This window comes from Podarcis raffonei, chromosome 10 (genome assembly GCF_027172205.1).
Source record: "Podarcis raffonei isolate rPodRaf1 chromosome 10, rPodRaf1.pri, whole genome shotgun sequence".
Lineage (NCBI taxonomy): Eukaryota > Metazoa > Chordata > Lepidosauria > Squamata > Lacertidae > Podarcis > Podarcis raffonei.
This window is the reverse complement of record NC_070611.1, coordinates 59354395-59367162: the sequence shown is the minus strand read 5'-3', so window position 1 is coordinate 59367162 and position 12768 is coordinate 59354395. Positions and strand designations below refer to the sequence as shown.

The 12768-nt window shown below is 41.1% G+C and overlaps 1 protein-coding gene across 39 annotated transcripts in view; it reads right to left on the bottom strand.

Annotated features, from left to right (window-relative positions):
* CACNA1C (calcium voltage-gated channel subunit alpha1 C) overlaps positions 1-12768 on the bottom strand; it is a 522932-nt gene that overhangs the window by 75812 nt on the left and 434352 nt on the right. For all 39 annotated transcript variants that reach the window (XM_053405792.1, XM_053405794.1, XM_053405791.1 and 36 more), the window contains 7 exons: positions 11302-11389; positions 10282-10389; positions 6801-6853; positions 6551-6697; positions 5871-6072; positions 2574-2732; positions 1402-1512 (listed from right to left, as the gene is read on the bottom strand). In XM_053405792.1, coding sequence (XP_053261767.1) covers positions 1402-1512; positions 2574-2732; positions 5871-6072; positions 6551-6697; positions 6801-6853; positions 10282-10389; positions 11302-11389 — 868 coding nt within the window. The remainder of the gene's footprint in view (positions 1-1401; positions 1513-2573; positions 2733-5870; positions 6073-6550; positions 6698-6800; positions 6854-10281; positions 10390-11301; positions 11390-12768) is intronic.

Sequence of the window (12768 nt, the reverse complement as noted above, 5' to 3'; positions counted from 1 at the left end):
CCAGGCTATAGATATGATCACTCCCAAGAATCTCAGTCAAACTGAAGAGTCCTTTAAGCTTCTTGGTACTCTGTAGAGTTGAGAGAAATTGTAAAACTGGGTCTGTGATAGGGCTTATTCTGTTGTAGTGATGGTAGCAAATAAATTTTACTCCTATGCTACTATTGTATCCACACAATGCTGGTCTGTGGAGTTACTTCAGGTAGTGAAAGGCCTTTTCCATAGGAATCCAATGGATCAGGTAGTGGACTCCTTGAAAACTGGCCCAAGACACTTTGTCGCCTGAGGCAAACCAGAAAATGGTGTCCCAGCCCCTGGGAATATTAGTTGGTTAAGGGTGCTGAGTTAGAGCACGGATATAGAGAATACAGTATCAGGTTCAGTTATGTATTTAAAAATATATTTAATAACAGGCACACTCCTCTCAATAGTCCCAGGACCTCACACCCACAGTTTCTTCTTATCTGCAGTATCCTATGAAATAGTAGGATATTCACTCTCACACAAACTTGGATGTCAGTCTTACAGAACATGATGAACCATAAGTGTATATGAAAAGTGAAATCCAGCTCCATAACAATCTATAAAAACCTGTTACTGACTGTAATTTAAAATCTACTATTAAATGCAAATGAAGAGCTTCCTGTTTATCAATTCATAGACAAAACACATTTCTACTGGTGTAGTACAAAAAGGCTTCCCAAAATCAGGGACGAAATACTTACAAGTAGAAACCTTTCAAATGCATAAAGACAAAATATATTATGTTTATGGGCCTGACGTATAACCTTCTCTGACCAGTACCAGCTATGCAACAAACTTCAGAGTCTAGGGGCTAAGTCACACATTCATTTTGGAGCTGGATAAATGAGAATGAGGCAGTAGTTTCCTTCAGCATTCATGTGGAAGACTGGTCTTTAAAGAGACCCACACTCAGTAGGACCCCGTGTAAACAAACAAACGTCTTGGGGGAAAAATGTTTCCCAGATGTAGTTATTTTAGCATGTTGCAGGCATTCTCAAAAAAACATTTTAAAAATTATATGGGAAATGTCACCTTGTGGGGGCTCTCTGCCTCAAAGACGGTACTGTATGATATGTAGATGTGAAAATACTGAATTACTGCCCAGCTCTAGAGTAAATACTATGAATAATTGCTGGAATTTTGTATTCCTAAGGTGCATGGCTATTCTATCCCTATGCTTAACACAAGAATGAAAGGCTCCTCCAAGCACAGATTGAGACTCCAGTCCAGACAACAACTGCACAAGTCCATCTCCTGAACAGATGATGGAACAGTGGGAGATAATTCCAGGTTTATTACCTCATTCCAAATCCTCCTGTCCTCCCTTTGACCCCATAGGACAATGAACAGAGAGAAAACCTGAGAGGCAATAGCTACCTTGGGTTTGAAGGCAATTAATTTCAGAACCATCTCGACGGTGAAGAGACCAGTGAAGAGCATGTTGAGGATGTTCATTGCTTCTTTGAAGATGCAACTCTGACCATAGTGCTGAAAAACAAGTCACCTCATTTTTCATTTTTGAAAAGCATATTGTTTGGATTGTACACATATTCACCTTTGCCTTTCTATCTGTTTGCTAAAGAGGTTCTCATTGCCAATAGTTTGTGATTCCTTTATCTTTTAATTAATTCACAGCACAGAGTATGGCTTTCTACTGCAATATGATGATCTCTTTAGAAGCCTGAAGGTTTTTTTTCTTCTTTCTTGCCTTCATGGTGAGAAAGCCAATGCACTGTCTGAGTGGTACTTCCAGCAACCATGGGCAGAGTATGTATGTATGTATGTATGTATGTATGTATGTATAAATAAATAAATAAATTATCCTCAGCCTTTTCTCCTGACAGGGACTCTAGGTGGCTTAAGGAGAAAATTAAGAACAGCTAAAAACACAGAAATATATAATTAATAAACAATTAAACATTGATAGAATTTGAACTATACGTATATACATTTAAAATCTATTAAAACCACACCAATACTTACAATACAACTCATTTCAAATGTATAAAACACTTTTCATCTCAGTTAACTTTAGAACAACCCATTGACTCCATGCAGTAGGGTAGTATTATTATCCTCATATTATAGTGAGAGGGCTATGGTTGAAAGAATAGTAGTTTGCTGAAAGTTACTTCCTGAGTTTAAACTGGGTAAAATTTGACCTGAGGTTTTTCCAGCCTATGTACTACATCACTCATGGGGAACCTCGTTCTTGATTATTGTTCTCCAGCATTATACTCAACTCTCCACCCTCAAATACCTATACCACCTTGTTGCCCACAATTATATATCTAGTAGACAACACTATAGTTATGTTTAAAAAAACACATACCTCAGTTATCAGAATATGTGACAACTGCTAATGTCATAGCCAATAAGTGTCATTTCTAATTACAGCTCTAATCCATAGCAAGCAACAAGTTAAAACAACTTTTACAGGAGATTCTAAATATTCCCCATTTCCAGCAAGCTATTCAAGTCAGGGAGAATGTTTTCCTGCACAATGAATATTCCAACCACAATGCAATTCCTTTTGACTTCAGACCTACCTGCATGGCCAGGCAGATGGTGTTCAGCAGGATGAGGATGAACATCAAATATTCAAAATAGGTGGAATTCACCACATACCACACTTTGTACTGGTACTGGTTTTTGGGGATATATCTCCGAAGGGGGCGGGCCTTCAGGGCATATTCGACACACTGGCGCTGTTAAGAAAGAACAGTGGGTTAGATGATACTTGTGTGACAAAAAAGTTTCTGGACAATTCAACTCAATCTTTTAGATCATAAATTTTCAAAACAGAGGCTCCTGTCCTCTAGGGTAGGTGATAGCAAAAGACCATTGCAAGTTGGTGTTTTTGTAAATATAGCACAATTTAATAATAACAGAGCCTTGTGGTGTCGTAGATAATAACATGACTTACCGTGGCTAAGTTCATTGTGCCAGATGTAACCAATGAGATTGCTACTCAGAATTCCACAAGAAGTTATGCTATAATTTTTTTTGGGGGGGGGTTACCATGTGTCCTCTTTTTCCAGGACACGTCCCTTCTTTCAGGGGTAAAATTTGAGACAGATTGCATGTCTTTGCTGTGAATGGCTGTCATAGTGTCCTCTTTTTTGCTCTTCAAAACATGGCAACCCTAGATAAATTGTCAGTCTTTAAGGAGTCATAAGATGTACTGTTATTTTTGCTACAACTGACTAATGCTATTCTTCTGGAAATTATCACTGGTGGTAATCAGTTTCTCACACTAAAAAAATCAAGCTGTGACAAGAACTTGTATGCATCATATGTAAGAATCCAGGAGATACCTCTTTAGGAGTTGGAGGAATTTGGGGGTGCTCTATCCACAGTTTTAAACACCAGCTGCCACTATCCATAGGTTACATCATATAAATTTTGAAAAACAAATATGAAAAACCAGTGGGTTGTATTTAACTCAAAATGGGACAAAAGGGGAGGAGGTGGTAAAAAAAGAAAGAAAAACAAAATATTTCCAAGATAGCTCAGATAAAATCACAGTCTGCCGATAGATCTGATTGATCAAAAGGCTTTAAAATGCAAATTAGAAAATACTCTGTGTGGCACCCCCTCTCCAATCTCGCTGTAGCCTCCCCAAGGATGGGGCAGGGGAGAAGCAATCAGGGACAATTTGCCAGTTTTTAACTCTTGGTCTTGCCAGTAAGAAAGTATATCAATTGTGCACTAAAACAGTATTTATCAAAGTTTTATCAAAATAGCAGTCCACTTCAATACAAAAAATAAAAGAGAAAACTTAAAATAAAGCAAACTCCATCCTCCATTATATCGGGGACGGGTGGAATTAATTTACAAAAAGGTCCACTTAGCAGGGAAAGTTTAAAAGTAACTTTAAGATTTATAGAAAAGCTCCAAGCAAATTATGTCTCAGCACAGCTGGGGAGGATTTCCTTTTTTCATCCCATCTCACACCGAATATTTTCCAAATCAATCCAAATCATTCAAAATTTAAATCTTCTGTTTAAATTTCAGCCTTTTATGTTCTGAAAAGCCTGCCGCTAAATCCACTCAGAGCCAGAGACTTCACTTTGTGGAGATAGTGATGGATCCCAGCACTTGCACCTCAATCCTGTCTTTCTTCTTCACTCTTTACAGAGCGATCCAGGAGACAGGAGAGATCGCCCAGAGCGCAGCCAGATCCTGTGCACCCAAAACAAATCCTTTTGGGGGTTTTGAGGTCCACAGCGACTTGTGTGACCTCTATCCCCCCGCAAAGCTCATATCTTCCCCAGAGGGCTAGATCTGTGCTCCGTCGTAGTCAGCGACAAACCAGGAAGATGACAATTAATTTCAATGGGTCTCCTCTAAGTACAGTGGTACCTCGGGTTACATACACTTCAGGTTACAGACTCCGCTAACCCAGAAAGAGTACCTTGGGTTAAGAACTTTGCTTCAGAATGAAAACAGAAATTGTGCTCCTGCGGCGTAGCAGCAGCAGGAGGCCCCATTAGCTAAAGTGGTGCTTCAGATTAAGAACAGTTTCAGGTTAAGAACGGACCTCCGGAACGAATTAAGTACTTAACCCGAGGTACCACTGTAACAGGTAGTTGACTACAACCCAGTATGTGTCTACAATAAGTTGGTGGTGGCTCAAATATGTTTGCATTTGGGACCTGCAACAAGATGATGCATTGTATATTCACATTCTAACAGGAATATTTCTATACAGCATTCCAGTCAGTCAGCCAGCCATACTCCAGGATACTCCATTCCACTCTTTATTAGCTTTATTATACACCTGCAATCCTCAGGGTTCCTCCACCATGCTCTTGTTTCTCAGTGGCTGTTTTGACTCGAATCCTGTTGGCACTCATCAGCTGAGTTTGTTATAAGAATATATTTCCATAAACACACTTGTGAGCTACAAAAATGCTATTTTCTCCCAAGAAGACAGTCAATGAAAGAAGGCTGAAGTGCAACATGGAATCTCTTGGATCTCTAAGTTGCAGAATGCAGGTGGTGTAGAATGCAGCTGATAGGCTGGTAAGGGGGGGGCAGCCTGATGGGACCATGTGTCACCAGTCCTCAAAGCTACACTGGCTGCCACTTAGCTACTATGCCCAACTCAAGGTATTAGCATATAAAGCCCTAAATGACTTAGGACCCAAGTACCTTAAGGACCATATCAGACCCTATAAATGGCAACTGAAAGGGTTTCCATATTTCAAAAAGTGAAAATCTGGACACAAAAGTTGTTGAGAGAGTTTTGAGCTATTTTAAAGGATATCTATACTTCTGTCATGGGTTGCCATACATCCGGATTTTCCCGGACATTTAAGCAATTTCCGCCTGAGTTGGTCAAATCCAAGGGTGAAATTCTGGCTATGTCCGGAAAATTCTAGATGTAGGGCAACCCTAAGAACTGAGGCCTTGTTGGAGATGCTGCCACTGAAGGTGAGGGCTACCTGGTTGGTGTTGATTTGTCATAGATATTGACCCATAACAGGACCTTTTTACTGGCCATTTCCCATTTGTGGAATGCCCTCCCTAGTGAGATGAGTCTGTTCCGTCATTACTGACTTTCAGGAAAATTTCAAAAACATGTGTTAACTGCCCTGGGCTCCTTTGGGAGGAAGGGCAGGGTATAAAATCAAATATATCTCTTCACCTTCCAACCAAAATTTCCCACAAGGAACTTTCTTTCCTCAGTGAACAGAACCATCAACTTGTTTAAAGATATGTGGCATCAGAATTAGGCTTGTACATTAGCTTCTATAAAAAACATTACGTATTAGAAGAATTTTACCTACTAAAGGAATGTATTTTATTTCTTTGGCCACACCATGGAGTACTTAAATTACCTGGTTCTTGTCCAGCTCACAGTTCTTGTACTCCTGCTCTCCTTGCTCCTGAAAAGTGACGATGACGAAACCAACGAAGATGTTCATCATGAAGAAAGCGATGATGATGATGTAGATAATGAAGAAAATAGAGATCTCCACCCTGTGGTTATAAATGGGCCCCACATCTTCCATATGGGAATCAATGGATCGGTACAGCAGTCTAAAAAAAGGAGAGAACCCAAGACAGACACTAAGGGCACTTCCAGGAGCCCCTAGCTGCAGGGATTGGGTACACTGATCTGAGGAGTGCTTCTGTCCACACTAGACTCTGCAAATCACAAGGCTGACAGCAACGAGTATAGGAGTACCTTGAACTGTACAGTCTGTGTCACCAGTTTCAGACAACAAATACGGAAGCATCCCAAGATAAAAGAATGATCCCTGCTGTCATCCAGGATACTTCCTGAGCTGCTAGAAGCATGCACAAGAAGGCAATATCTGAACATAGAAAGTTTCCAGTTTTTGGCATATTGAACCTGTCTTATGAATGCTTCATTAAGTGTCAAAAATGAAAGTCATAATCTCTTGTAGAGCTTTTGAAAAAGGGGGTTGAACTAAGACGATATAATTTGTTCATGCTGATGCATTCTCAATGCTCCAAATAAAAATGGTTTTATGAATTAGCCTTATGTACTCACTCTGGCCAGCCTTCAAATGTTGAAACAGTGAAGAGGGCCATCATGGCAGTGAGGACATTGTCAAAATCAAATTTGCTGTTCTCCCAACTTCGAGCCTGGATAATTGGTTGAGACACTTCTCCATCCTTGTAGGTGATAAAATTGCCCCTGTTAGGAGAAGGAAGGAAAAGGGAGAAACAAATATACAGCAATGAGTTTTTTGCATTAGGCCCAGTTAATATGGAATGCTGATCAGAGATGATGTGCTCACCTGCACTCTGCTTCTGTTTGCTTGGAGCTATCAGTGCAACTATATAGTTTGCCCTGGACGAGGATAAAAACAGAAAAATCACCATTAATTACTGATTACTGATTTTTAGTGTCACATGAAAAAATAATTGCTTTGTGTTTTCTTTATCTATTAGCATTTTAAATATATGTAGCTATTGCCCTGCCCACCACATTGTTTGGACCAAGGCCATATCTCTTTCCTTATATTGATTTCCTTGCATTTGATCTTTGAACTAAGTCACAGAGCCTGTATGTGGGACATCACAACACAGATGGGTTAGAGTAGAGTCTAGTTAAGTTGGCGGTGGTAGTAGTTGTTGGCACCAGTCTGTCTCAGAAGACAATGAAAGGGTGTGCCTTTAGGGGTAAAGTCAAACCGTTTGAGAATTACAAGTGCCTGCTGTGGCTTAGAGACCAATATGGGAGAGACAGGTTTTATTACAGGTGGGGCAGAAGGAGGTATCCAGTTTTTCTGCTACAGGTGCACCATGGTGTTTCTACTCTCTGCACTCCTCCCAGTGGTCATTCCTCATCTGGTCACTGCTGTGGATACACAACCTGACTGTCTGTCTCCAGGCACTGTGATCATCTACAAGTGTTTCCCATACGGCAAGGTTATTGTTGCCAGGATTCCTGTTACGTTTGCAAACACCTTCGTAACACAGAGTTAGTCTGCCAACAGGCCTAGTACCGGAAGCCAGCTCCCCACAGAGCATGTGCTTGGGGATGCTGCAATCTTCCATTCTGTGTACATGACCAAACCAGTGTAGCTGTCACTGAGACGTTAAGTGTGAATATGCTGGAATGTGGATTTGATAGAGCACTTTTTTGTTTGAGATTTTGACCTGTCATGTTGTGCCAAAATCTTTCTGACACAGTGCATTTGGAAGGCACTGAGGCATCACTCTTGGTGGGTATAAGTTCCCAGTGACTCACTTCCATAAAGCAGCAGGCTCAACATGTAAGCCTGGTAGACCTTCATCTTAGGTATTGGTCATTAGCATCACATTGTGAGTCGAGGACCCGCCACCCACATAGGATTATAATAAGTCACAAAGACACATTATTTTAGGTTAATGGGCTAAATTAGGCCACAACTTTATTGGTTACAGCATGTGAGTGGTATTGGCTTTGGATAAAACAGCAATAAATGACTCCACCCCGCTCAGCAGGGAGCCATTTCAGGGGTTAACAACCAATGGAAGGAGCTTGTTGATGCAAATACAACTGGAAGCTTCCCCATGACAACACCGGGGGTCATGTCACCACCAGCAGGGCATCGGACAGGATCCACAACCGCCGGATTCCTTTAACGGAATACCCAAAAGAGGAGGGGTAGATGATGGCCATACCCAATCCTCCAACACAGTATACATATTCCAATGCCTAACCGCCAATACCAAAAAAGTTGTGACGAGTTGCTACAAGGTAGGCGAAAAAACCAAGAGGCTGGTATCAATTTGCCAAATGGATAAAAAAGTCAACCAACTGAAGTCCATAGCAAGGTCAATACGAAGAGAAAGCTGACCTAAAAGGGAGGGAGGGCGGGAGATCCGATGCAAGTAGGAACCGACTGGGGTCAGAGTGCTGCCGTGGCTGCTTAAATGCAGCTAAACCCCGCTCACCAGCTGGCCTTATTGGTCGGCTAAAAGGTTTGGCCACGGCAGCAGAGGCAATCAGAGGTAGGGAGCCAAATACACCTCCCTGCCGCTGCGGGAAGCTGCTCCCGCTCACAACTCCTCCCCTCTAGGAGGAGGAGATGCCTTCTCCCATACCATTATGGAGAGGTAAGCCTTTGCTGTAGCTGCCTTGCTAATACACTTGTTCAGCAGTAGTTACTGCAAGTTTGAGAAGGTTTTTTTATATTGTTCTTTAAAACAAAAATGTGCCCATATTGAAAACAAACTTGACCTTTCCTTTGCATCTTTAAGAAATCAACTTTTTAAAATGGTTGAGCTCATGCTCCCATCACGGATCAACATATCCTATAGAAATACATTGTGTTTACATTGACTTAATTTTTTGCATTTACTAATTGGTCAAGGAATATATTCTTTAGGTTTGTTTTATTCCCAAACTTGAAGATGGCATAAGACTCAATATCTTTTATTCCAAAGGCAAATCATTCTAAATTATGTGGTGCACCTCCTGTTTCAGAGACCCTTCCCTGAATTCATAACTTTTACACATCCTTTGTTGAGGATACCATATTACATGCTCTCCCCCCTGCCTCTATTTGTCTGAAGGAATATCCTATGAAGTGGAACTGTTGCAGGGGGCACAGTGATGGTGGAGAAAACATGCACATCTCTATTCCCCCCTCCCCCAGTATGTTCAAATAATGTACGTAGATGTTTCTGAAAACAATAGGGGCATTTGAAACATGATAAAAATGTTTCCTGGAAAATGGCTGCAAAAGGGAAGGAATCAAAGCTAGGGTTCACCAACCTTTTTGGAACAGTGGGCACATTTTGAATTCTGAGAAAGTCCTGTGAGTGCCAGTCACAAAATGGCTACTGTGGGGGGCATGGCATAACTAAAAATTAGAGAGTGTACAGCAACTGCTTCTACACACACACACACACACACACACACACACACACAGTCAGACAACCTCATGCTTGCCATGGGAAGTCACCTATGTCCTTCTGGTCATATCAATGGAGATCTCATGTTAATTCCACCCCCCTCCACACACAAACTAATGCTGTTGTTCTCCAGTAACAATAGGAAGCATTCCTCAGTACCAGGAAAAGTAAACAACACATACTGTCTCTCTTGCGTATTCTGACTACACACAGGTCACAGACACATGCATCTCTCCCACACACTAATACACTTCACATATACACATCCACCTCTCCCTTTCTGCCCAAGTGTATCTTTCCCTCCCTCTCTAACGGATCACACACCACACACACCTCTCTCCCTCTCCCACACCCACACACTGTATACATCTCTCACAGACCACATAAGCCTACATATCTCTCCCTGTCCCCCACACACAGGCCACACACACCTCTGCCTCACTCTCTGCCCAAGTCCATCTCTTTTAATCGCACACACAGAGAGAGCATACTTGGGCACTCCCTCCTGGCAATCAGAAAAATCCCTCCACAGGTGATGGAAGTGCCCACCATTTAAAAAAAAGAAATACAAAGGGGCCACTAGTCTGGCACAAATGAACCCTGGATTGGCAATCCCTGGTCTAAGATAACAGGAAAGGGAATAATTTGGGCTTGACCCTAATTCTAAATCTTGATCCAAAGATGAACATCCAGACACTCTACTTTACCAAGTTTAAGGTAACCAGGTAAGTCACTTTAATATTCCTGTGAGGCAGTACTGAATATATGTAGAGTACCAGGCTATGCTTCACCTCCGCCCCCACCCCAACATCTGCAACTTGTTTTCCAATAACTAATGAGGAAAAAGTGAGAAATAGGTTCCAGGGCATATACCTTGAACAACTGGACTCCAATGCAGGCAAACATGAACTGCAACAGCGTGGTGACAATCACAATGTTCCCTATGGTACGTATGGCTACAAACACGCACTGAACCACATGCTGTAAAGAAAGACAGAAACGAGTGAGTTAAATGGTTGCTTTTTAAATGGTATTAGGATTTGATGTAAATAAATGAATGAATGTAATCTTGTTATATTGCCATCTTCCTGTAAGTCCACATGGTATCTCTATGAAATAGAAAAGGAAATCCATGGTCTGTAGACTGTGCACTTGCAAACAAAAAGCAAGTGTCGTTATCCTCGCTATGCCACAATAGGTAGAATTGTCTGTCTTTCCTACAGCTGGATGACACTATGTCTCCAAAGCAGTGGTAGTTGTGGCAAATTGAACCCATGAGCTGCATCAGACCCCAAAGTGGGCGGGAGGAACAGTTTTGCCCCATCACAGGATGGCCAAGTCCACACTGGCTGGGATCCTGAGCAGTACACAGGAATACACAAATCCTTGCAATACACAGATTCTCCCCTCTTCTGTCACACTGCTGGACATGCTGCTACTCAAAAGCCAGTTTCCAAGGTTCTGCCATATTCCAGGATCATAATGAAATGGAACCAGAGTAGAATAGCTCTCACTGAATTCTTTGAGACAAAGTAAGTAGATTGAAATCTTGGAAAGATGTTAAGATGGAGCAAAACCAAACTTTTACCCCAGCAGCTAGTGTTAAACCCACTTTAGTGATGCCCTTAAATGTGCCCTCTGCTTTCTGCAATAAAAATGGCAGGCTGTCATTAATGCTTGTGAAGAAATGAAAAATACAATCTTGCCTTGAGGGCAAAATCAGCTTTCACCCACAACAAACCCTTGGTCGTTGTCTATGCACAGCAAAGATATGCATTATATCCCACTAAAATCAGGAGAATGGAAAACCAATTTATTCATCTACTTGCTCTAGAGTAGTGATGTAAAGCCACATAAAGCAAGTTAACATCTAATCTTTATATGTCTTCTAACCTTTAATCCTTTGGCTCTGTTGATAGCCCTCAGTGGTCTGAGAACTCGCAAGACTCGTAGTATCTTCACTACGTTGATGGCACTAGACCTGGAAAAGAACAGCAGTAGGAGATCAAGCTTTACAATTCTTGTGGGAATAATCTATGGACTAATAGTGGCCTTTAGTTGAAGTTCAATGTGCATTACAACTTGTAATTTATGTCTGCGCAGAACTCGAACCCAGATCTCACTGATCAATGCTACCCCACTATCTGCTACATCATACTACCTTTCTTCTAGGTTGTTCTCTTCAGAGAAATGTTTGCAGAATATATGACTAGCATTAACATAAGACACAAAACTTTCCCCATAGCATTTCCATTGACTAGCTAAATACTGTACTATAGAGACAAAAAAATGTGGCCACATGGTATACCTATTTAAATAACCTAAAATACAAGCAATTCAATTTGTGATAAAAGAATTATATGCTTTGGTATACTTATGTTTTTTAATAATTCATAAACCTTGAATGTGACATCTTATTATTTAATAGTTTATGGGTCCTGGCAACAGTCTTTGTTCATTTGATTGCTGCAAGGCAGATGTACTATGGTGGCTAATGAAGGTGGGAATATTTCACAGTAGCATTAACTTATTCTTTTGACATTTATATTGTCCCAAGCCTTAATTTTTAACGGAATTGTGCACTTTCTTTTTCTGCAATTTAGTAGTCTACTAGTTTAGATACTGAATTTATGAGTAAGTCACTGGGAGGTAGGGGAAGTAACTGTTGGCTACTCTGTTGTTGAACTGAATACAGAATATTGTGTTGACAAAAAGGGGGAAATAGGGACTCCTTTAGACGGAACAGGCTGCCAAATGCAATACAGACATATTACAAAAATGGTGCCAAGCTACAGTCATCGCAGGGCAGTGTAAGATAATGGTGCTATGAAGCACTTCACCAAAATGCCAATTCAGAGAAAGCAGCATGTCAGTTAACTCTCCAGTGACTTGTGCTTTCAAAGGCACTTCACTCAGCCTACAGCTTGCTTCTACCTAGAACTAAGTACTACAGAACCAGTATAGACACAGCTTAGTCCCTGCTCACTTCAAGAGGCTGATAGAGAGAGCTAGGTCAGTATGTTGAAGAGGCAACTTTCTTGCTGTTCTATAATCCACTTTCTCTTGTGTCCTTGTTCCCTCCCTCATCTTGCATTTCCATGCCCTCTCTGTCATCTCAGCAAAAACTATGATCCATGAATAATAATAATAATAATAATAATAATAACAATAATTTATTTGAACCCCGACCATCTGCCTGGGTTTTCCCAGCCACCCTGGGCAGCTTCCAACAAAGACCAAAAATACACTAAGATGTCACGCATTAAAAACTTCCCTGAACAGGGCAGCCTTCAGATGTCTTCTGAATGTCAGGTAGTTGTTTATCTCTTTGACATCTGATGGGAGGGCATTCCACAGGGC